Source organism: Vanessa atalanta, chromosome 1 (assembly GCF_905147765.1).
Source record: "Vanessa atalanta chromosome 1, ilVanAtal1.2, whole genome shotgun sequence".
Lineage (NCBI taxonomy): Eukaryota > Metazoa > Arthropoda > Insecta > Lepidoptera > Nymphalidae > Vanessa > Vanessa atalanta.
In genome coordinates this window covers 9032378-9057963 of record NC_061871.1, presented here as the reverse complement: position 1 = coordinate 9057963, position 25586 = coordinate 9032378, and the positions used below count along the sequence as shown (strand labels likewise).

Sequence of the window (25586 nt, the reverse complement as noted above, 5' to 3'; positions counted from 1 at the left end):
CTATATATTTTTTTTTTTATATCCATTCTGACATGCTTAATGAACCGATATCTTAATTTAAATAATTCATCCATAAGCATTTCGAAAGGATTTCTCTAACGGCTTAAGTTTCAAAGGACCGATACAAAGTAATGAGACATTAGCACTCTATAAAGTTTCGCAATGTGTGTTATCCATTTCGTATTATTCCTAGCAAAACCCGGTCGTATTAAATGATACATAAATTCGGTGCAAGTTACACTAATTCATTAATAATAATAAAGCAAAGACAAAACAGTAGGAGACAAAGCGTCTCTTTTTATTGTCAACTTTTTTGTTTGGATTGACGAAACAAGCTAATTCATAACATGTTTTGCCTAATTTTTTATTAGTTATTATGATCGAATTTCACACGAACATAATACAAGAGGCAGATAAATCTCATTCAACTGATTATCCCTCAGCAGCTCGCATTAATTGGAAGGATATTAATATCATCGACACGAGAGAGAAAAAAATGCTTTATTATTAGTTACGACCACTTGTTGCGAATGGTCGTACGTGCGTGCAAATCCACTTAACCCTGGAGTAATGTCATTGTTATCCCCAAAGCCGGAACGCGTTCTTTTATTAACAAATTAAGCGTAAATCTCGAATGTCCATATTGCGTAATATAGACGGATTATTGCCCCGGCTTTGGCAAACGTCGAGGTCGAAGATGATATGTTACAAATTCGATGACACATTTGACCTCTGGGTGGATTAATTAATAATTTATTGTTGATTAATAATAAACGCTTATGCTTAGACTTTATTATTTGTGTAATGTTTTTTCTATAGAAGAATACAACCAAAACGTTGTTTAATTAACTTAAAACATTTGGTAAATGACAACAATTTATAGTTCAAGAAAAGAGCGCACTCCTTCCTGAAAGGCCGGCAACGCACCTGCAAGCCCTCCGGTTTTGCAGATGTCCATGGGCGGTGGTAGTCACTTTCCATCAGGTGAACCTCCTGCTCGTTTGCCACCTACATATAACATAAGGAGGCGCATTTTTTTTTTCAAAATACGACTCTATCGTTTATATTAATAAACAGATTTTTTTTTTAATATAATTTATAATTGTTTTTTTTTGATTTTGAACTTAGTAATGTAAGCTTATAAATATGAAATCGTAATATAAAAGCGAAATACCACTTACTGATTAATCACGAAATCTAGGAAATATAACACCATATATTGGGCGTGTAGGTTCCTTATAGGGTGCAGACATCTGCTAAGAACGGATTTTACGAAACCTGAGGGGGTAAAACGGGGGTTGGATGTTTGTGTTTTATAAATATATATTTCATTGTTTTCAAATTAAATGTAATATACAATCTATTAAGACACAACTGTTCATATTATGAATTGTTTGAGTTGAGCAATAAAATTTTACTATACTTTAGATTAACAAATACAAGCGATCGGCTACCCTCTGAGTAAAGATATTACGCTATAGTTTTTAATTACGTCTGGACGTTTCAAATAGCAGAGAAACCAACACGAGTCGTATTTAATCCACTCAAAACACAGACAGCGTTCCCACTAAACGATTCAACATTAAATTTAGCTACACGACAACAATTGTAGCATTAAGGCGGGCTCTAATAATGTTTTTGCTCGGTCACAAGATTTGACTAATGGTGCCCTTGTCGCTAACACACCGCGCTTCCCACGGACTCTTTGTGAGGGATGTAATTTAATGTCTCTCCTTGTAATACGTGCTTTTCAAACGAGTTTAATTTTAATTTTTATGAGACCATTTGTACAGTTTTGAGCGAAAACGTCTAACGGATTTACACGACAAATTGAAATGGGTTTTATGACTAAGATAATGGGTTAAGCGGGGATGGAGAAATTGTCGTTTGTTTACACGTCTTTAATGGGATATCATAGTTAACAGCTTTAAAGGAATAATTATTGCTACTTATTAATACTAGGGATTAGTTAGGAATTACAAAATAATAAATTAAAATACGTACATATCAATGTTAAAACAGTGTTTGAATAATAGTAGATTATTTATCGAGGAATACTCAGCAGTTTTCAGAACTACTATGGTTTTCATTGTTAAGTAGTAGACGCGTCGATATCACGACACAGAATGGAACATTTAATATTAATGATACGTACGAATAATACTATTCCATGCATAAATGTACAAATTTGCTAAAAATATAAATTAACATACAAGTATAAATTTAAGTAGATATATTTCATCAGTGAATTAAAATAAAAACTAATTACTTACGAAAACTGTTACGCTGAAACCACCACCTGGAAAATGTTGAGTCATTTAAGAAATTAAAAGAAAGCATAAAATCCACGGTATGAATATTACATGAATATTCGCGGGTTGTCGGCTGGCTTATACTTCCGACAGCCTTGACAGGTTTCATTATAATCTACAAACTTAATGAATCACACTATTACGAATAAAAACGTTCTTTACGTACTGTGCTGTGCCCGTAAATTTGGCTATAGAATAGAAGATAATAGTCATTTATTTGTACCACAGTTTGTTGAACCGACCAACAATAATACATGCAAGCTTGTTTTATACTTGCTAATAATCCAATAAATAAAAATCATAAACAAACCTAAAAAGTGTGTCACCACATCAGCAAGCAAGTGGTCCAATTTCAAAATGGTAGACCGCTTAGATTTTGTCAAGTGCTTGATACTGCTTCTGAGTTTTATTGCCCCTTGAGTACCTTAATAACGTCCAGGTGGTAAAACATGTGTGACTTTTAAAGTACATATAGGTTGATATAGAGGATGATTTTTTCCTATCCAACGTTGAAAAGTGAACAACATTTCTGAATTTAAAATAATATCTGGGCGTTAATCTCAAAGTCTAATCTAAAACTACTCTTAACTACACTATGATATAGTAAGCATGTGTGCAAAAATAGGTACACTCTCTTTTCCTTCATTCTTACAATCAATATACAATCCTACGGGATGGCAATCTGACACGACGAAGGCAAAGGGCCAACGCGCATTCGACGTGCGTATGTGACACTGCCACATTCTAAGCTTGGGGCTGCTACTGAGAAATATTTGGCAGAAAAACTCGATGCAATGGTGCCTGTAGCCTAATGAGCTAGAACAACCTTGAAACGCTTACAAATAGAATAGATAATGCCTTTTCTTGTAGCCTTTTCACTCTGTTAATTGTTAGTGTTAGTTTCAATATTGTTAAAATTAAGAATGGTAAGGGATATAATAATATTTAATTTATTTGAATAGATCCTTTACTGAGACTACTTACTAGTAAATACTTAAACTATTGTTTTTTTACCAGTCACTCTTACTTTTGAACAAACATAAAGTATTATAGGCTTAATAATCAGCTACGAAAATATTCTCCCAAGTAGCAGACGGCAGTAATTTTCAATTACAGCTACCGAGAAGGCGCGAAATAAAGGATTTATCTCCGAAAATTAGGTCACGAACAAATTGATATTTATTGTTACGATAACATACTTTGGAAGGTCTCATAAAATATCGGAAGTTAGATATTTTATTTGGACACAATTACATAATACTGAAATACTTGTTTGTACTTGTAATGTTTAGCTTAAACGAATTGACTTTTTTGTGTAATGGTAAGATTATACGGTTAGAGTTTATCTATTACCTGGTTAGAATAACGGCAATAAACTGTTCGACCAGATAATTTGTGGACTTGTCAGAAAATTTGGTCTCAGTAGTAGCTTGGAGCTTACAATTAATCAATGGAGTTCATGTGATATCTCTCCGGTTGTTATTCCTGTATAAGGTAGTAAAACAAAAGAGATCCTACCTGTGTTTGCTGAAACACTCGTGCACTATAATATCTCCGACGAATACTCAATTGACAGTAGTGGTGGTGGTGGTGGCTGATATTGGTCAGGAGGGCTTCATTCTGATCAAAGCAGGTATTTTAAAGATGTTTTCCGCACGATATTTCCATATATTATTAATGTAGTGACATCATTCGTTTCAAAGATCAATTAAAATAAAGGTCAACGAGTGTCACATCAAATAGCAGGTGAGACGAGAGGTGTAACGAGAAACGTCATCGTATCGCTTTTATCTTAGTTAGTATAGGAACTAAACTAGGGTTAGATAGGTATCTCTATAACCAAAATAATGTTTACTAGCGACCCGCCCCGGCTTCGCATGGATGCAATGCTGATCCTTAATATACTACAGATTGTCTTACAACGTTCACAGTATTTCAGACATAAGAAAATACAAACCGCTATGTTCCTGCGTTTTAAATCTGTTATAAATTCGAAAATATTCATTTAAATTACATGCAGTAAAAGGTCATATTGATCTATATTAAATGCGCAATGTATTAAGGGTACTTAATTCGATGAGGATTAATATTGTATTGCTTAAAATCGCTTCGAAAATAAGCCATTATTTTTCGTAAAAGTAAAGGATAAAAATGGTTATACTGGGTTATCCCTAACAGATAGACATATACCATCGCAGACTTTTTGAAGACCTTTTTAAGGTGTACAATACTATAGTTATTAAAGTAGTTATTAAAATAAAAAAATATACCAATTTTTATCAATCTCGTAGGTTTCAGCCAGCATATGCAATGCAAGCGCAAAAAAATGAAAAACTTTAGAAATCTCTAAAATTATCAGTGTTTCTCTACTATATTGTGCATGTATTATGCATATAAACCTTCATTTTGAATCAATCTAGATATAAAAATGTTATCATTATCAATGATAACATTTTTATATCTAGTTATATTTTACCTGTATCCCCAAAATTAGTATTTAATATTACTTATGGCAAAATATTTCGTGACACTTTCATATTTTAAATCCTGACTTTTGTCTTCTAAGCAGTATTGTTCAATAAATACATCATCGCGAATGATTCACTAAACGTGATACGTTTTGATTTTCTTTGTATATATAGCATTTTATTCAGTGATATATTTAATTTAATACCTATTGTCTTTTGTTTTTGAAGACTTAAATAACACAAGTTGACTCATGTAAAACAAAAGCCAAATTACTATTTAAAATTTATTTCTTAGGTAAGTGTAACTTTAAATGCTTTATCACATGTGGCCCTATCTTTTTCCGAATTTTCAATAAAACAAAAATTTGAGTATAAAGAGTGTATGCAAAAAGTAGTACTTATTATGTTATTTAACAAAAATATTTTCTAAGTGATTGTTATTTAATTGATGATAAATAGGTATTTCTTCCTACTTCACAACTTTGTCCTTTTCAAAACTCACGATACGATCTTTGTTCGAATTCTATTCATGACGCAGTAAAGGGAAGGGCTAAGAAAATATACACGTACGTGATGACAAAATTCCATCACGTGTGTGATGACATATTATGTACATGTATACTAAAAATATAGAGTTGAAAAATTTTAAACTTAAACTCAGAAACTATTACTATATCAAATTTGCTTAATTATTTTTGCGTTCTTTTATTGAAGAAGGTCACATGTCATATACGATGCTCGTAGACAGAGTAGTGATGTTTAAGGTGGTTGAAACCGTGCGTAGTAGTTAGTTTTATAAATCAAATGCATACTTCTTATAATAAAATATCAATTTATAATATAATACCACAGTACATAGCTAGTTTCAATATAATACGAATTAGGGCTTACAAGTGCGTGTTCAATATTTGAATTTTAGCCAGTATTCAATCATAGAATACGATAATTTTAATGAATAACACTACTTAGCACTTACGTTTTTACCAATTACAAAAAAGTAATCCCTTATTATATGTACCTTAATAACATTCAAACACGAAAATTGAATACTTCATAATTCAACATTAAATTAGATAATAAAAAAAAACATAAATTAATTTACATACAGATTCATTAAAAATAAAACTCATTTCCGGTAGAATTGCTTCCATTCTGTTTTTTGCCTTCAAAAATCCTCAACTGCAAAGCTAGATAAGCTGCAGCAGTACATTCTAATGCCCTGAGCATTGTCGCTTGCGTGTGTAACAAACGTCTAAACAATAAATACACGGTTATCGCCATTTTAATAAATGTCCGTGAAAGTTCGCTGAATAAATAAAGTAGCAAGGGTATATACGCTTATCTTTGAACACTGCACACAGATAGAATTGTATATGATGTCTGGAATGTCTTTTGAAAAGGTTCATTGTTGCTATTTAAATACGAAACTGTTTTGTTTGAATTGCTTTTTTTATTTATGTAGTTTTTTAAATAGAATATATACTATAAAATTAAGTCAAATATACATTAGATAGATTTTTCTTAAGTAATAACACCAGTTGCTTATTCTTGTTTAAAATAATTAATATTTTGTAATGAGCCGAGATGTTAGAGGTTAGAGAGCCCAGTGGTTAGAGGCCGTGCATCTTAACCGATGATTTCGGGTTCAAACCCAGGCATACACCACTGAATTTTCATGTGCTTAATTTGTATTTATAATTCATCTCGTGCTCGGCGGTGAAGGAAAACATCGTGAGGAAACCTGCATGTGTCTAATTTCAACGAAATTCTGCCACATGTGCATTCCGCCAACCCGCATTGGAGCAGCGTGGTGGAATATGTTCCAAACCTTCTCCTCAATGGGAGAGGAGGCCTTTAACCCAGCAGTGGGAAAATTTACAGGCTGCTAATGCTAAAAAAAATATTTTGTATTTATTAATTTAATTCGATGTAATTAAGAACTGGTATCGCATCCTATTACGTAATTATTATTTAAAGTATATTTGTAACAATAGCTACTTTACAAAACTATCCCAATTTTGTCCATCTGTTCAATTATATATATATCGGAACGGAAGCGCATTATTCGTAACGACGCGATGAACAGTTAAACGTGGTAATTGTTACCTTTAGTGTACAAATGTAACTGTTTTTTTTTTTAAATATTTTTTATTTCTTTTTTTTTTTACTTCAGCTATTAGTATAGGTGAGTCAATTATGTATTATGGTAAGCAGCAGCACTTAACTCGATAGGCAGAAAGAATAAAAAAATATTTTTCGGAAATTGAACATTTTCATTGTGATAACAAATGGCGTCTAATTCCATAGATACACCAACAATTTTTTTTAAATAAATTTATTAAAAAATATTTATTTATTTGTATATTATATTATATAAAATATTTAATCAACAAGACTTTCCATAGCTTACAACGATCTAATAAGCCTCTTATTTACTTTAAAATCGTAGTAGGTATAGTGTAAGTAAAATGATCCAAATTACAGGTTCAATGGTGACTCCATTGTCCATAATTACGTATAATGGCTCATTATACGTTGAAACCGGAGTGCGTGTCGTTGGCCGTTACATTGTATTTATAGACACTCCAGTGTCCACAGGTCTTTAAAGGCTGGATTTCATAGCTACGACAATCCTGTGTGATAATTCGTTTTAACATGAATGAGAAACTCTCTATACCATACTATGTAGTTAAATTTGATACATTGATATATGCTGTCAGCAGCTTCGCCATTACATTTAAAAGGCATAACGTTATGTTTTGAGTCTTCACAAAGACAGGTTTTCAATATTTTAAGTAATTAGTAAAGTAAGTTTAAACCTGGGTAATGTGGGATTCCTACCTATTAAAACCACTGTGATGGCCGTCCTCATAGATGGGAGGCCCCTCCGATCTCCTCGCTAGCTAGGAAAATGTAAAGCTCCTATTGGGCGGTGTTCTGGTCCGCGCCATAGTGGTGACATATCTTCGTCGCTTCGCGACCGATCTTATACAGGTATTTTCCAAAATAACCCAGATGGGTCATTACCTGCGTAATTCGGTAGGTTATCTCACCTAGGCTTCGAAGGCAGGTTGGCTCTAAAGACGCTGTTTTTGTCTAGAAATGCTCGCCTTCTTCTTCGGGTACGGGTATACTCGCGCCGCGCGTGCAAAACGTGACTCGCGCAATATTTTATAGTTTATTGTTGCCCAACTATATCTAATCTGCGTTTATAACTAAATTTCAACGACCACCATTATACCAGCTGGCGTTCGGGCCAGCCCGCTCGAGGCGTAGAAACATCGCAGGCTGACTTCATCATAACTCTGAGTCAGGATCAACTCACCATCTGGATCGGAAAATACCTCCTCGGCGTTTTCTGCAGCGGCTTCGAGGAAATCTCGATTTAGCTGCATAAGGGACTATCGAAGTGGCGGGCTGTCACCTCGACGATGGCTAGAGCGGCCGGGAATTACACCGAATCCGATGCAGCGGTGGTCAGATATTGGGACCACCTTTTCCGTGACGCGCCATCCCTATACCATGCGATTGGCAGCGGAAGTCACCCATGTCAGATCGATAGCCGACTCACTTCACTACCGTACGGATGCCCTCACCGTACCCCGGTTCATAAGACGGAGGTCCAGAACAGCCATCTACTCGAGTTATCCCCCTCTCGGATTATCTCTGGGGGTTACTATTACTACTACATTTTACCACGAAAAAAAATTTTTTTTTTTAAATTGTTTTAATTAGTAAACAACCATAATACCTGACCTGGAATTTAAATCCAGGTAAGCTAACCACTAGATCAATTATACGTTTGAAAATCAAAATCCAATAGTGAAAAATCAGAACATCAACAACATTAATATCTGTACTAATGATCAACGTTTTATTACCATTTTCCATTGTTTAATTACAAAGGTAAATGGAAAACAACTAAAAACTAGTCACAGCGAACACGATTCGATAATATAAACATGTCGTTAACAAGAAATGGAAAAATGTTGACAAAAGGCACGACATGAGGGTAACTATGAACATGCAGTATGAAATACTAAGGGTGGTCTCATTAACAAGTACAGATTGAATCTAGTAACGAGGTACACATTCGCGCCTTGGTAACAAAGGCGCCGCCGCGGGGTTCATCCGCTTGTTAGTACGTTTGTATAATTAGAAAACGATTGTTTCAAAGAAAATGTATTTAACAATGTTAATTATGTTAAAATATGTTTTTAATATTTATCCAAGATATACGTAGTGATTAACTGTAATGATATAATGTAGAAGCATTTATTTAATTTAAAAATAAGCCAGCGAAAATGTTGTTTTATAAATATTTTTACGTACCTATCTTGGCTTAAAGGAAGGCAGGCAGGGTAAAAGAAAAGTTTTATCATGTTATTTATATTATATATTATATTTAAATTAAGGCCGGCAACGCACCTGGAAGATCTCGGTGTTGCAGATGTCCATGGGTGGTGGCATTTTGTTTTCACTTTCCATCAAGCGAGCCTTCTTTTTTTTTTAGTTTAACGAGGAGGAAATGCATTTACCCATGTCGCACGGTCGGGGGACCGGGACGGGTATGTGGGACTTAACCGGGGCCTAATGTCCCGTGCCAGAGCACGCAAACAATGCGCTACCCACTAAAACTTCCTCGGGTTTCCACCACGCCGCATAATGGTGGGGCTACGGGAACGCCATGGCTTACCACCGCCTGCAGAGGCGGCCAAATAAATGAGTACGCGCCTAAAGGCGCGCTTTCCTCGCTGTCTTCGTCCCGTTAACGTGACGGACTTCCCCGAGTCCGCCACTGGAGGCCGGGCGCCAGGGGCTGACGCCCTGCGGCGGATAGGATGACTGGCTCCGCCACTGACTACCAGTGTACGACCACACCTCCGACGCTCATAACGAGCCCCCCCCCCCCCCCTTCTTGCCAACGAGGCCGCTCGCACAGTCCACTCCGCTAGTCGGAGAAGTACCAGGAGCGACTCCGCGGCATTTCTCCGCGTCAGTCTTAGCCGTGGCCGGTGAAAAGCTCAAGCCGGCCCCATTGCCCAGGGTACGCCACGAGGAGGCGACTGACATGTACCCCATCAAGCGAGCCTCCTGCTCATTTGCCACCAATAACATAACTTTTATTTTTTTATGTTTATATAAGCATTATATTTCTAATATAAAAACACAGCCCGTACTGTGGTAGTACGTACGTCTTGCAATAATCTCATTAGTTTATATAAATATCTTCCAGCCTAAATGGCAGTGTTATTAGCAATTGTAAAAACAAATATACTTACAATGAATACAATCTTCTTAGTCTGTACTAGAATGTCTGTAGATCTGCATTCAGAAGACTCTATTTCTATAAATGACTATCTTGGAATGGGTAAATAAATAGATATGAAAGTTTATTATTTTGAAAATATATAGCATCAGAACAAAAAAGGGCAATATACGTTTATGTGTACATTCTGGTAGAGAATGCATGTGCAATGTTTTTAAAAAAAGTAAAAACAAAACAATTCTCTTAACAAATATCATAACTTCAGTTTAATTTATTTCCCATAAAATATTAATATTCATCAAAATAAATGACATACTTATTTTAGGTTCTTAGTGTAAATATATTTTTATTATTATATTTCTCCACAGACGTATTTCCTTACCGTTGTTACATCATAGTATGTATAATTTTAATTATGTTATTTTAATATGTCTGCTTTTTATCGCCAGGCCGCATCATAATTTGAATTTTAGGAATGAATTCGACATCAATTTAATGTCGAAAAGTTTGCATTTAACTCTACGACGACGCTTCTTCATTGACTCAGAGTTTGTCTTTGTTGAGTAGTGGTCCTTGGCATTCAGACATTTACATGTTTTTATGTACCTGAGGGCGACATTCTCGTTCGATACTGATAGTATATATAATATTTGTTTATAACTTTCTTAATTTTACCGGAGTACGAAGAAAGAACATGTTTCGTTAGCTTTTTCTGCATGTAATATGTGTTTTGTGTATGCACAAAATGTAAATAGAATAAAGTTCATTGACTATATAAAAAAGCAACAAACACATAAATTTATGATCTTTTTTAAATGGGTCATTAATTTAAACTTTTTGAATAAAATTCTCGTTAAAAATTGTATGAAAGCAATGATGTACGTAAATCTACTCAATCAGAACTATACTTACGATATTAATGAATAATAAAAAAAAACAATAAAATCGTTAAAAATAAGTTACAAAGTGTGCTATCCCCACAAACATTTCTATAGCAAACAGATAAACACGATGATGCACTCAAAGTGGCTACATGGCGATGTCTAGGGTGTCCGACGTCAGTATTGTCTAAAGGTACAAGGGAGACTGGGGTGCTGGAGCACAGGCGTAGGGTTGTATAGTTGAATATAATTATTTTTACGCACTAAATAAAAAATAAAAGTAAAGGAAAAACAAGACTGGTTGAGTACTACCTACTTACCAATCATTCTACCACTAAACAGTAATATTTTTTATAGACGTGTTTCAGTTTAGAGGGGTAATTTAGTGGGTATCAGAGCAGGGGTATAATGTATTAGATTATGTGGTTGGTAGGCCTTGACATGTTATGATGCGAAGGGGCTTTGTTACACCTAAACGGCCCATTCGCTCGTTTATCGTTCTAAAATCAATTATAAAATAAAGCCAAAATTACGACAAGATCTTCAATATAGTAAGTTTGCTTAGGTACTATTAATTTTTTTTTATGGCATTGATTGGCGGACGAGCATATGGGCCACCTGATGGTAAGTGGTCACCACCGCCCATAGACAAATGCGCTGAAAGAAATATTAACCATTCCTTACATCACCTATGCGCCACCAACCTCGGGAACTAAGATGTTATGTCCCTTGTGCCTGTAATTACACTGGCTCACTCACCCTTCTAGCCGGAACACAACAATACAGAGTACAGTTATTTGGCGGTAGAATATCTCATGAGTGGGTGGTACCTACCCAGACGGGCTTGCACAAAGCCCTACCACCAAGTAAATCAATGAATGATTTAACTAAAGTTAAAATTAAAGTTTTCAACAGACGCAAATTATATTGTAAGTTAAATCTATGCCATCATATTATTTTTCATTCATATTTGATAAATAATATAAAAATGAATATTAAATTAAATATGGAATATTTATTTGAAAATAAAAATATGTTTAGTTAGGTTTATGTTTTTTTTAAGAGCATACGGACAATTTGTCAACCCTATTAGCTATATGTGCATGTTCAAAGTAGGGGTAGTGATTCATCAATTGTGCAAAGTGCCACTTCATATTCAGTCCGTTTGACTGTCGCGTTCGCTTTGCCGCCTCCAAATGAACGCTGATTGCATGATCCACCATTTTAATTTTTATCTTTTTTTTTCCAACCGTACTAGCGATTTCAATACTGAGCTAATATTACAAGTACCACTCGAAAATGATACGTTTCACAGTTTGTTTTGTTAGCTTCCATTTTTTCGTTATTTTCTGCAATGCAATGTTTGTTACGCAAAAATATATTTTTTAGCTATGATAATACAATAAATCACACACAAGTTTTTGAATGTGTTTATTCAAAAACTTTTAATAACTTTCGATTACAAAATAAAATAAACAACAAATAAAGGTAACTGTTAACTGGTATACTAATATTATTTCCTATCAACAATATTGTCATGTTATGTTGAAAATTGAATAATTTAATTTAGTAAATTATTTTTGCATTTGTTTTAAATATGAATAAGTCTTACACACACTTTAATTTTAACATTTATTATTGTAATTGTTGTATTAGGAGCTAAAATTACATTTAAAAACCCACCTCACGTAGTCATTTTATTGGACAAAAATGCTAAAGTACCAGAATTGCTCATCCAAGTACACACTTTTTTTTGGCTTCGAAAATGGAGTTAGTTGGATAATTTGACGCACTACGCCCCACGGGAATCGAACTAGCATCTGGGGTAGAACACCATTTGTTCAACGCATTCATTCGTCTGTATCTTTTAAGTAAAATCATGTTTATATTGTCAAGGAAATTTAGATTCTATGATGTAGTCTTATGGATTATCTTTCTTCAACCTCGATACTCCATTTCAAAAATTAGAATAATTAGATTTTTAAGCAGGATGCAACTGAAATATTGATGAGGCAACTTGGATGCATTGCTCTTATCCACACATATGTACACATCGCACGGAAAGGAAAAAGTCTCGTCTGATTATGAAATATTTTTGATATAAACTATCTGTTGGCGCTTCGGTTAATACCGCTTCTTATGCCGTGACGGCTTACGGCAAGAATGACGGTCATTTTCGCTGTCATGTGTCCTCTCCGACGCCGCTCTCGACTCCCTTGTGTATTCGTAGCGTCTATACTATATGTGTTTTTGCGATATATTACTTCATTTATTTAATATATATATATTTTATTATGAATTCTTTCAATAATCATTAATTTCAATTTTTCACATTTTCTCGTGACATAAGTACATTTTTTCGAAATATAATGCTTAAACCTGCCTATATGTTTAAGGTTCTTTAATATTTAAATCAAAGGGATGATATCTGTATTGACAAAGATAATTGATCAAGTAATAAATATTTTTATCTTATCAAACATAAAAAAGTAGTACAATTATGTAACTGTTTCTTAAATCATATCTTAAATACCTCGTCCATGAATCCAATGAGAAGAAATTCACGTGTTGGTTTTGTAATAGATATCCCATAATCGCAGAGCAACTAGACAAATACGTTTTTTCCTGAACCCTTTTAGAATTAGATGGTATTTAATCCACACGCTGGCTTACTGATAATTAAAAACGCAATGGTGTTTTCTGTAATGCTTAAATGCGGCAATTATCCCGTACAGACACACGTAATGATGTCTATATACTGCCTAGCTACCCGTACCGAGTTCATGTTGGTTAAATACTTTATTGGTAAAAAAAACCTGAACCGCATTTCAGCACTCCCTAACTCAAAATCATCTAAATCGCTTCATCCGCTTAGGAGTAATTTAAACATACGTACAGAAGAATTATGAATACAAAGATTTACTCTACTCATAGGCTACGTTCAGAAATGTAACACAATCTCAGAACTTATATCGAAATATTAAATTCGATTTAAAACCCGTAACACGTATGACAACTTTCCAAGCGAAATCGAAAGAAATCATGATTTATGTTTATGCCAATACATTATTGTAAGAGCAAATCGAACACGTAGAGAATTTGCGTTATTTATTGCATCCTGCCATTTAAAGCGATATCATTTTAAAACACACAACTTTTATGTATTTATTTTTAATAGTTAGAACTTTGTTAAAACAAATCTATTCTCAATTTATTATTAAGACTCAATTGACAAATAACGTTGACATTTCATATTGGACAGTGAATTTATTACACTCGTTCTAAAGTTGAATTTTATTTGAAAGTTCGCAAATGCACTCTACGAAATTCATATTGAGTTTAAAGAAAGACAAATGGTAATATATAAAAGAAGCGAATAAATCAATATAAAGCTTGTCAATAGAATTTGAAGTTAATCTTGCGTCTAATACTTTCTAACAATGTGTCTTCTTGTTTTAGGATTAGACGCAGAGCTGTATTACGTAAGGGAGGGTGTGGTTAATACGTACGCGACAGGCTTCATAGTACCAGTGCCGGCGCATATTGCAGATTTGGAATTTATGTGGCAGGCGCTCGGGAAGAGACCGGTAAGATATAACATACAAAATCGCAAGGTTTTAATAACATTTCATTTATTTAATGAAACAATATTATTTACTTGGTAGCAGGGCTTCGTGCAAGCCTATCAGGGTAAGTAGTTAAGTACCACCTAGTCATCATTCCACTGCCAAGCTTATGTACTTAGTATTGTTGTGTTCCGGCTTAAAGAGTGAGTGAGCCAGTATAACTACAGGCACAAGGGATATTACTATACCAAAGTTGGTAGCGTGTGAATGGTATTGAGGGATTTATTTATTTATTTTTATTGAAAAAGTTACACCATCAACTTATCACTAAAAATAAAATTAATAACTGATGGGGGTAACTTTCAAAGTGATGCGTCTGTAAAGGTACTAAACAACATTGGTTGGGTTGAGGGATGGTTAATATTTTCTACATTTTTAATATCCTTGGGCGGTCGTGACCACTTACCGTCAGATGTCCTAATTGTCAGTCTTTCTGTCTATTTTAAATTTAACTTATATTAAAAGTAAGCAAGTTTGTTTGTACTGCCTCATCGTGCAGTCGAGACGAATGTTATAAAATTGTATATGTCTACATTCTCACGGCAGCTTTAAGAAACGCAGACGAATAAAAACTTTTTATCTTGATTTAATATATATTGTGAATTGTTTTGTAACAAAGTTATAAGTACAAAAAGAGTCTTATTTCGTAACAAACGAAATTAAAGTTACTTACTTACCAAAATATTATATTAGAACTATCGAGACTTATACAATTTTTAAAATAATAATATTTAAAAAAGAATCGCCGAGAAAGAACTTAACCAAAGGTTGCGGCTACGAATTCGTGTTTAAAATTCATTTCCTGCTCGATTATTAAGTGAATTATGCATCTGTCGAACGATATTCTGCCACCACAACGTAGAAGGTCGTCTAATGAGAAGTGACCATTGACCAGCAGAGGGACATTTACAGTCGGGTAGTTGATTTATTTTTATTATATAAAATGATAAATTTATAAATACGATTAAATATATTTTTTTAAAAAAGAATCATTAATTATCTCAAATATTTTTCTGATCCGTAATCAACGCTGAAGATACGTCGCTATAGCAGTGAATTAGTCATCCATTCAAACACTGTTTCGAATAGCAACTTTAATTGTTCTGATGTTGTTTCCTCACTTTCCAATTTGGCTTTAAAGCGCTTAATTTTACGAAACAAAAGACCAGATTATGTCGTCGTTTTTCATTGAAATTCTGAAGCGTGTTTCCGAGTGTTCATTCTACAATTTATTTGATAGATGTTTTAACTAATTAACTAACAGGCGTTGCTTGTAACTTCGTTACATTAACAACATTATTATCTAAGCTTGTCGTTTCTTGTGCTTTCGTTATACTGAAATTCGCTCTTCCAATAGAATAAATAATACCCACCCAAAATTTTATCGAATTCTATTTTTTTGAATATAGAAGCAGAAAAAAAGCATACAAGTGCCAGTACTTAACTATATTATAAGTGCAGTAATTTTTGTAAGCATTTACTGTATTAAATTATTTCTATATGTATAAAAAAAACTATTTGTAATAATGATATATCTGTACATGAAAACAAAAATATTAGCATATATAATAATATATCTAATATATAATAAAAGATATTATTATATCGTATATGAAAGGAGAATTAAAATTTAAATCATATTGAAACAAGAAATAGTTCTTAATAAGCCGAAATACAAGACGAAACATTCCATGCGATCTAAACAGAAACTGCACGCATGTCTTATGTTTCATTTCATAATTATTTTGAAAGGAAATGAAAATAGTATTGCTGCTTTAATAAAATCACGTTAAGAATTGTTCACTGTGACATTTTAAATTCTGCGCAGTTGCTTTACGTGATGGTTGCAGACTGAGAACTGCAATTTCTAGTTTTGCGGCGAATTTATTAGATCAAAGTTACTTAAAAACTTTTTAAAATTCATGACATGGAACTAGTCAAATAAAGAGGTTTTCGACCATTATTTTGTCTGTAGACAAGATAGTCCTGTCTTAAGCGCTTAAAGCGGTGGATTTTGCCTTACCTACTGTCTTCTCTTCATAAAACTTTAAGAGACATTCAAGAACACCATACCGATAGACCAAGACTTGACTATCATCGACGAGGCGCGGCGCCCGAACTTTTAGCACCTTCAACCTGGATTTAGAATAATATCTTGATGATTTTTGGTTTTATTGATTTCGCTTTCAATTTTTGCATTAGCTAAACTGCTAAAAATTGAAAATATGCTCAGTAGTGGTGAGCATATTTACATTCACTGTCTACAAAAAATCTATGTACGCGTACGCGATACTTACACGGCTTGCCGATACTTACTAATCCACATAATATAATTAGTATACAAAAATAGTCATTTCATCGTTTTAAATTATTAGTATCGGATAAGAAGTGATTATGATACCAGACCCGTACTGACTCGCCGAGTGGCTTGTAATAGCCGACTTAAAATGACTTCGCTCTCCTTGTGCTTACTGTGAATAATGTTGAATAATAGTGATTGGTGGTTGTGACGTGGTTAACTTCATTTCATACTAGTAGATGTAACTCTGTATCACAGTAAAAATATCGTTCACTATGAAACTTTATATTACAATATTGATTGTGTAAAATCGCCTTGGAATCTGAGAAGAATCGGTAGAAGTTTATCAGGATTTTATTTTTGAAAAGGCTTTATTTCCGTAGGTATCTAAGTACATCAGTTTTAAAAACGTGTACATTTTTTTCTTTGTATATTAACATACATAATTATAAAACTCATAAGTTTAAATAGAATTTCTTCAGCCAAGAACTCGTACAGTGATTAATTTTTAAAGGAATGTCATATTGCTATACGTCTTTACATCAAAGCAATGTCTTTTGCCGAGTAAGCTTAACATATTAAATTTTCAAGGCATACGTGCAATGAAAACGCATGCATCATTTTAATCTTAAAGTACAGTTAAATGGTATTTCATATAGTCGGTGGATTATTCTGTGCTGTTTGTAATCCTGAGCGCTGCAAAATGTGATGGAGATTGTATTAAAGCCGTAATCCCAAATCTATGGAACTATTACTATAACATTGATTATTTAAATTTTAAAAAGTATTCTACGTATATTTTTATTTATTTATATTATATAGATAGACTGGCGAATGGGCTACTTGGTAAAGGGTTACCAACCTTGGGAATTAAAATGTTTTTTATTCCTTGTGCCTGTAGTTATACTAGCTCATTCACTCTTCAAACTAATATTCAACGATACTATTTATTGCTGTTTTGCGGTAGAATTTGTGATAAGTGGATAGTCAACACACACAGATACATAAAGTCCTACCACCAAGTAATATTATTGAAACGAAAATAGATTAGTATTATTTATTGTTAGAGTTTATATTTTATACTATTTTCTTTTTTTATATACATATTACATTTTCCTAGTATTGCAATGTATATATATATATCTATACTAATTCGGATCAGATTAGTATACACGTCACCGTAGAATTGTAAATACCGTCAGATTATAATTTATCGAAGGGAATTTCAGTTAAATTTTAAAAACACTAAGTCTAAACGATATTTAATACGTTTTATTGTAAGTTGCATCATTGTTTACAATCTTTCGACAGTTTATAATCTCGTCATATAGATTATAATGTATTTTTACTATTGTAATCATTTTTATACGGGCAGATTTTTCGTCTGAAAGTAAAATATGAAAGTTAAAGTTTAGTTAAAAGGAGACACATTTAATTTCCGTCATTATATTTACTGTATAAAATAATTCCCCCGAGACCGAGAAACATACGGATAAATAAAAATTAAGACATAAGTATTAAATTATAGTTACTTATTAGAAAAACAATTTTTCGTCATGAATTTTTGATCGGGATTTTTTTTAAATAATTCTTAGATTCATAGTTAATTGTTTCTATTCTTACAAATACCGTATTCACTCAAGTAATAACCTACCGTACCTAAATGCATGTTACACGAACGTACTCCCCTCGAGAAATACATAAAACTTACCATAAGGTCTTCATTTTCATTTACAGATGATAATCAAATTGAAGTCGACTGTTTTCATAAAATGATCTCAAAATCATTCATTATTCATACAAGTGTTGTTTGCTCGCAGTTGCCGTACGTGATGGGTATAGACTACGAGAGCAGAGGCGCCATGCTGCCGCCGCAAGTCAATATATCCGAGCGAGGCTACGTGCCTACCACGCTGCAGACGTTTAGGTAAATTGGCCTTACCAAGGTCAAAGTTTCCCCTTGTGATTTCAGGGAGTTAGGAATTGTTATTGTTTCGTAAGTTTTTTCATATTTGTGATATTGCGATTTATATTTACTTGGTAATGTATTCATTTTTAAAACAAAATGTTATGTTAAATAGCTTTTTGAAGGCTTTGATTACTGAAAGTCATTTAATACATGTTTTGAAGATTATCATAAATAATAAAACACCGTCCTCCTATACATATATACAAAATTGTCTTTGGATACAGAGTAATTTATCGATTCCATAAGTATACTTTATATATTTTCATATAGCTATATAATATTAAAAAATATACTAGGGTTCGTCTACCGTGTACGGGTTCGAGGAGTGCGGAGATCTTAGTTACGATGCAGCTGAATATTTCAGCGCCAGACCGCGCTCATAAGGACGTAAGACTGATCTTCAAGAGGAATAAAATTTGCTTGAAAGGTAAGTTGATTTAATTGTTACGGCACTTTTTTTTAATTAACGAACGCAAAAGTATTTTTGTGTATTCTTTTTTTAAATTTTAATGTCTAAAATAAAGAGATTAAAGAACGAAACAAATAATTTATTACATGCATTAGAAATAATTTTCACACACAATTATACCAAGTGAGAACTAAGCATAAAAGGGGTGCATATCCTTTAAAGAGGTTATTTCATTCATAAAATTAAGAGATTAAGATTAAGATAAGATTAAGAGCCACACGTGTAGTCAAACGAAAGCTAAACTATATCTGTATTAATATTATAAATGTGAAAGTAATTGTCTATCATTCTGTATGTTACGCTTCTCATCTAAAAAGTATCATCGATTTTGATGAAATTACGTACTAAGCAAGTTTAAAACTCCGAGGACGGATATAGGATTTTTTGCACTCTCTAAGGAGAGTTGTTGGAGATAAATGGTTGTGTAGTCTTGAAGCATTTCCATTACAAACTGAATTCCACGCGGGCAAAGCTGTGTTGAATAAATCAGATATATTATATTCTCAATCATTTGGCCATACTTATAATACATCACAAGCTATACTTATAATAATAGGAAAAAGGTAAAATATTTCAATATCTTTTATGAAAGTTGTATGAAAAATAGTTAAACTTACACCGTATCCTCCCCTCGAATCTCTTTTTAACAACCAATAGATGCACTAAAAACATATAAAGCAATATAAACGAAGTTTCCCGAACACTTTGTCTGTGGTAATAATAATAACAATAAATTTGTCGACTACGATTGCCGTTCGAAGGAGGGCTTCTATCATTCCGTATTTATTCAGAATAGCTGTTGTACAATCCACAATAAAGGCTGAATACTTTAATCGCATTAAATAAAATTATGGAAAAACTTTTTATATGAATCAAGCTACTCGTAGGCTACTCTAATTTATTTACTTATGAACTAAGCTGAACTAAATATAATGTAAAATATTCTTATTTCAAATTCCAATATTATTAAAGGACTTAAGGAAATATTATATTCCGAAAGAATTGCAATAAATATTCAGATAAATTTTATTTTGTGATGAAAATTAATTCTGCTAGATTCAAACAGATTGTACTGGAACTGCCTGAACTGTCTGAAATTGGTGGTGAAAACATAAAAAAATAAATTGATGAAAGCAAATAATTAAGTAATTTTATTTAAGCTACATACCTATTGTTCTTTCTTAATAGAATACATTTTAAATAATCCAATCTCATGCATAAAGAGTTAAGTTTAGGTTAGGTTAGTCACATTTATTTGACTATATTAAGGAAATGTGTCAGCGCCACACGTTAAAGTGGCAAGGTAAATTAATTACTACATCATTGCAAAGAAAAAATTATTATTGAAGATATATTCACTTGAGAACAACGTCCATTAGAAAACGACAAGAAAACATTATTAAATAAATGCTTAGATCTACTTTCGATTTCCATATATTTTTGCTTTCGATCTAGTTGTCAATTTATTTTATACATACATTATTTTATAAAACTTTTTAGTGTTTATTTGTTCGAGCATCGCATAATGATTACTGGGTCGATTTATTTTAAACCGATTCGCACTTCCTATCATGACAATTATGACTATATAACCAAGCAAACCAACATAAGGTGAGCTTCCAGTATATGCATAATTTTCAAAATTATCTACTACTGCAATATCATAAATACGAGACTGTGTCTGTGAAGTTGTTTTTTGTAAGAAGTATTAAAGCAGAACATGATTTTTCGCAGTTCATAGTCCGCATAGTGAGACATACTCGTACTTTACTTTTAATCAGAAAAATTCACAGTTCAATACCGCGAAAAAAATTAAATATATAGGAAATGTAACATGTTATTTTACGTTGGAATAAAATTTAACCTTGAAGTTTAAGTCAAACCAAACCATTTTTTTATTTATTTATTTATTTACCAAATATTTTTTAATTATTTATACCAATTATTTACCAAACAGTTTGCCTAACTATACAATATCGTGCCTTATCTACGTGTAATTGTTCCTCTCTGTTGATTTTCATCTCAAAATATTTCGAATTCGTATATTATTATCGACAAAGCGTAAAATTCTGCCCAGATGAGCAGTTGATGATTTGACGTTTTATTAGCATAACAATAAGACTTATTTAAATTTAATCGGCATCTATACGTAATAAAATAATTTATAAATTTATATGTGATTATCGAAAACCTGTGTTTATTATTTAGTAAGTCAATTTAACTTTTATAGGTAATTTAAATTACTCTTCTATGAAAAGGCCTGAAAAGAAGTTAAAATTTGAATTAAAAAAATGTAATAACTGCTATCATAATACATATTACTAGTCAAATACGTTGAAAAACACCAGAAAGAATAAAGCTATAAAATACATAGTTTTATATCTAAATAATAAAAATATATCAAGCCTTAAGCTAAGTATAATAATATTATTATAGTATCTATTATTATATAATTTTTTTAATAATTTAAAATTTTGAACGCGTCTAGAAACTAGCAAATTCATATTTTTGTCGACACACGATTTTTAAAACAAAAATTGTTCTTTAATTTTAAAATTTAAACTAATCGTTCTTTACTACTTATTATTACATTCTTGCGTGTGTATGATTTTATCTTCCTTTTAATAATATATTTCTTAATCTAAATACGCATGAAGAAAAAAGAAATTTGTTTCCACAATGTACGAAATATTTAACGATTATGATAAATTTTATTTCATAAAAAAATAGGTGATTCAAAATAGGTATTTTACGTTCTTTGTAAGAAATATCTTTGAAGCAAAATCATTTGATTCTCACAGTCGAACGGATACAAGTTTACTCCACAAATCACTCCCTCGCATTCTTTATTAGCATGTAGACGAATCAGTAAACGCAACAGGATATTTTGCGAGGGATGAAGACGTATTATGAGGGGCGGTACTCGATTCCCCTCTTTAATGTGTTTACAAGGAAGTATCGATTGTTCTATTGTACTTTTATTTGACTTGGAAATTTTATGTTCCCTCTACGAGCCTCAAGTTTATTGTGCGTTTTATCAAATTCGCGATTCGAATGTCGGTAATTGTTAGATTGGAATATGATTGGATGTTTGTTTTTCTGATAAATTATCCAATTGTTTTGTGTTTAGTTCATCTTGGATATTGTGTTTTTGTTCTGGATTATATAATAAATAAATAGCGTCTATTGTACTACAATCATTTTTGTTTTTTATTTAATAAATTATTCTTACTCATTTTATAAATACTTAAAGTTACATAACATTAAATAGATTGTGAGATGCTTAATTATTATTAATATTAATATTATTATAAAAAATAATTAGTCTATCATTTTGTTAAAGTTATATTATGAAAATTCTAGTCATTTTATCGGAATAGGTTTTCCAAAAACATTTGTATGGTTGTAGTATAATTAAAAGGCTACAAACACAGTTTACGACCACGACGTCTCTCACAAAATGTTTCTATATTCATAGTGCAGGTCTTTCTTTAAGTTTGCTTTTTAAATTTGACAGCTAATACCTAAACCTTAGATTATAATACAACCGGCAGATAGAGTGCGTAAAACATTATGGTGAAGTAACAAAAGCGAATACAAAATCAAAAGCGAAATCACGTATCATTTTGTTAATAAGTCAAAAGTGCTCACTAGTCATATTTTATTTATTGATTATAACCTGAGGTTGAGGTGTTTACGGTCAAAAGCAATTAAAATCGTTCGTCATGTTTTACCCGAACATGCATTTTCGCGTCGAATATAGATAATATGGTGATATCGATTCTGGACTGTCACCCACCAAACATTTAACGCACAATCGCAGGATATCAAATATCATTTATTTTTATTGACTATTTTAATATCAATAACGTTCTCAAGAATTATTTATGATTTTTTTTTATATAAGAGTATTATACAGATTAGCTTATCTCTATAAGATATTTCTGTTATTCTATTAGTAATATTAGTGTGTATATATATATATTATATTGAGGTAGGTACAGTCAAAATAACAAACTATACTTATCCTTTATAAACGATACATTATTTGTGTATTCCCGATTCAAAATATTTCCAAAAAGTATGACAATTTTATTCGTTTGCTTAACTTAGATACTGCTATCCGAAATTAATGTGTAAAGTTAGGCTCATAAATGCGTGCAGACTGTTTTAATTGCGATTTTAAACTTTGCTAAGAGGAATTTGCTAAACTATTATAGTTTACGAAATGTGAAATTGGCTAACGTAATTTTCATAAATCAGTTAAAAAATTAGGTTATGAGAACTTTTTTATTGTATTTATATGATGAGAATACCAAATAGCCATTCCAATGGCATTGTTAGACTTATACATTTCATCTTAAATTGCCAGTGTGTCTAGAATTAGCCTTCACATAAAGTGCATTCATCATCATCAGCCCGTGTAATTGATGTATTTAGGCCCATGGTACGCCACTAAGCTCGAACATCAGTTCTCCTCCTCCAATACCTGTCTGCTGTCTTACGAATATTATCGCCCCACCTAGCTACAGAGCGTCGTATACTACGTTTGCCAACCTGCGGTCTCTAATCATGAACCAGTCTGCGCCAACGGCTATCGGTTCTGCGGCACACGGGAACTGCTACTGCATTAATCGAATTAATGTTATCGCTTTGAAGTATAATAGTCAGTCTGTGGATCATGATGATTATCATCTTATTCAGCCAGTCGCAGTCCATTGCTGCATTTGATCAATTTTAAAATGTGCCAAAGTTCACAATTCCACGTCACCCACATCCAGACTGATCCCACTATCTTTATAGGCACAGAAAGCCATAATTCTTGTAAAAGTAAAGCTATTCCATATTTATAACGAGAATTTTACTTGTTCTTGGAAAAGCGTTTGAAATTATATTATTATTTTAGGTATTTCTAAAAATGAAAAGTTCATGATAAATTTATTTCGTAAAGAAAATCTAATATTTTTACTGTACGAGTTCTATTTATTTTAATATAGCTTTAAATGAAAAGCGTTCTTGAAATTTGAAAACCAACATACATTCATTTTAAATTTACAATATTAAAAAAGCGTCTGAAAGGGAAAGTTGTTTCAACGTTGCACCTGTCGCCCCTATCCCTATTTCTTTCTATCATTCAAAATATTCCATTTGTCCGGTTATGCATGATATTGAACGTTTTTAATGTGAACCCTTTAGTGAACTATTTTTTTGGAATACTGGCATTATCATTTCAATAATTTTACTAATTACTTGATAGACTTAATTGATATAAATATTTGGTTTATTTGTGGCTTCAATTTAAAAATTTCAAAATTAGTTTAATTTTATATCATTCTTTTATATTAAATATTTACGTTATTTTAACAGGCTTATCGACAATCGTAACGCACAATGAAACAGCCAGACTAGCTGGGGATACAAATCGAGGTTCTGGTGGAGTGCTGTTCGCAGCCGGAGGCTGTGCTGCAGCTGCACTAGCGCTACTCGCAGGTGCGGCTGCTGCAGGCACATTGTACAAGCGGGGTAACAAAGCTAGACACCATGATTCTATACAGTAAGTACTTTAAGATGAATTAAAGTTATTGAAGTAAGTTAGTTAAATTATTATTACTAAGCAAAGTAATGATTTTTTTCATTATTATATTTATTATTTATAAACTACTTATAAACTCATAATAAATAATGACACAGATCAGATTGTAAAATTATCGCCATATATTTCCATGGTTGTTGTATCTGTCTGATTAATCACCTTAAATATATATCCTATCTAAAAATTTACATGCTGTTAACATTTATATTGTATGAACAATATCTAGGGAAAAAGCCCAGTGCAAAAAGTTGGCAACATAGTATAATATATAGACGATAATACAGCGTATAGCTATGAAACATACCCTGTCAGTAAGTAGACATGACTAAGCATGTGTTATGGAAGATTACCAAAGCGCTAGTAATCATGCTAAGGCCCTAGATAATATATATTCTTAAACAGAATACATAATTACCTTGAATTAATTTAATTATGTATTGGCGACAGGAAAAGAGAGGAGTAACGAATGTAAGCCAGAACAATCGACAAAAATATGGCTTTATTTATTCGGAGCACATTTCATGATCGAATATTTTCATCCTGATTATAGAAAAATAAAACACAACTACAAACCAACTATTAGTGACATCCAAAATACAACACAAATATTAATATTTGTTTTTCGTCAAACTGAAGTGTGAGGAGATCGAGAAACTATTTAATGTATTTTTGATAATATAACGAAACACTGTCTGAATTA

At 32.4% G+C, this 25586-nt stretch overlaps 1 protein-coding gene across 1 annotated transcript in view; it reads left to right on the top strand.

The window, feature by feature from the left end:
* Positions 1-25586, top strand: part of LOC125065964 (tyrosine-protein kinase Dnt) — a 51604-nt gene that overhangs the window by 12734 nt on the left and 13284 nt on the right. Inside the window, exons 2-5 of the mRNA XM_047673829.1 lie at positions 14390-14517; positions 18676-18782; positions 19121-19251; positions 24661-24847. Coding sequence (XP_047529785.1) covers positions 14390-14517; positions 18676-18782; positions 19121-19251; positions 24661-24847 — 553 coding nt within the window. The remainder of the gene's footprint in view (positions 1-14389; positions 14518-18675; positions 18783-19120; positions 19252-24660; positions 24848-25586) is intronic.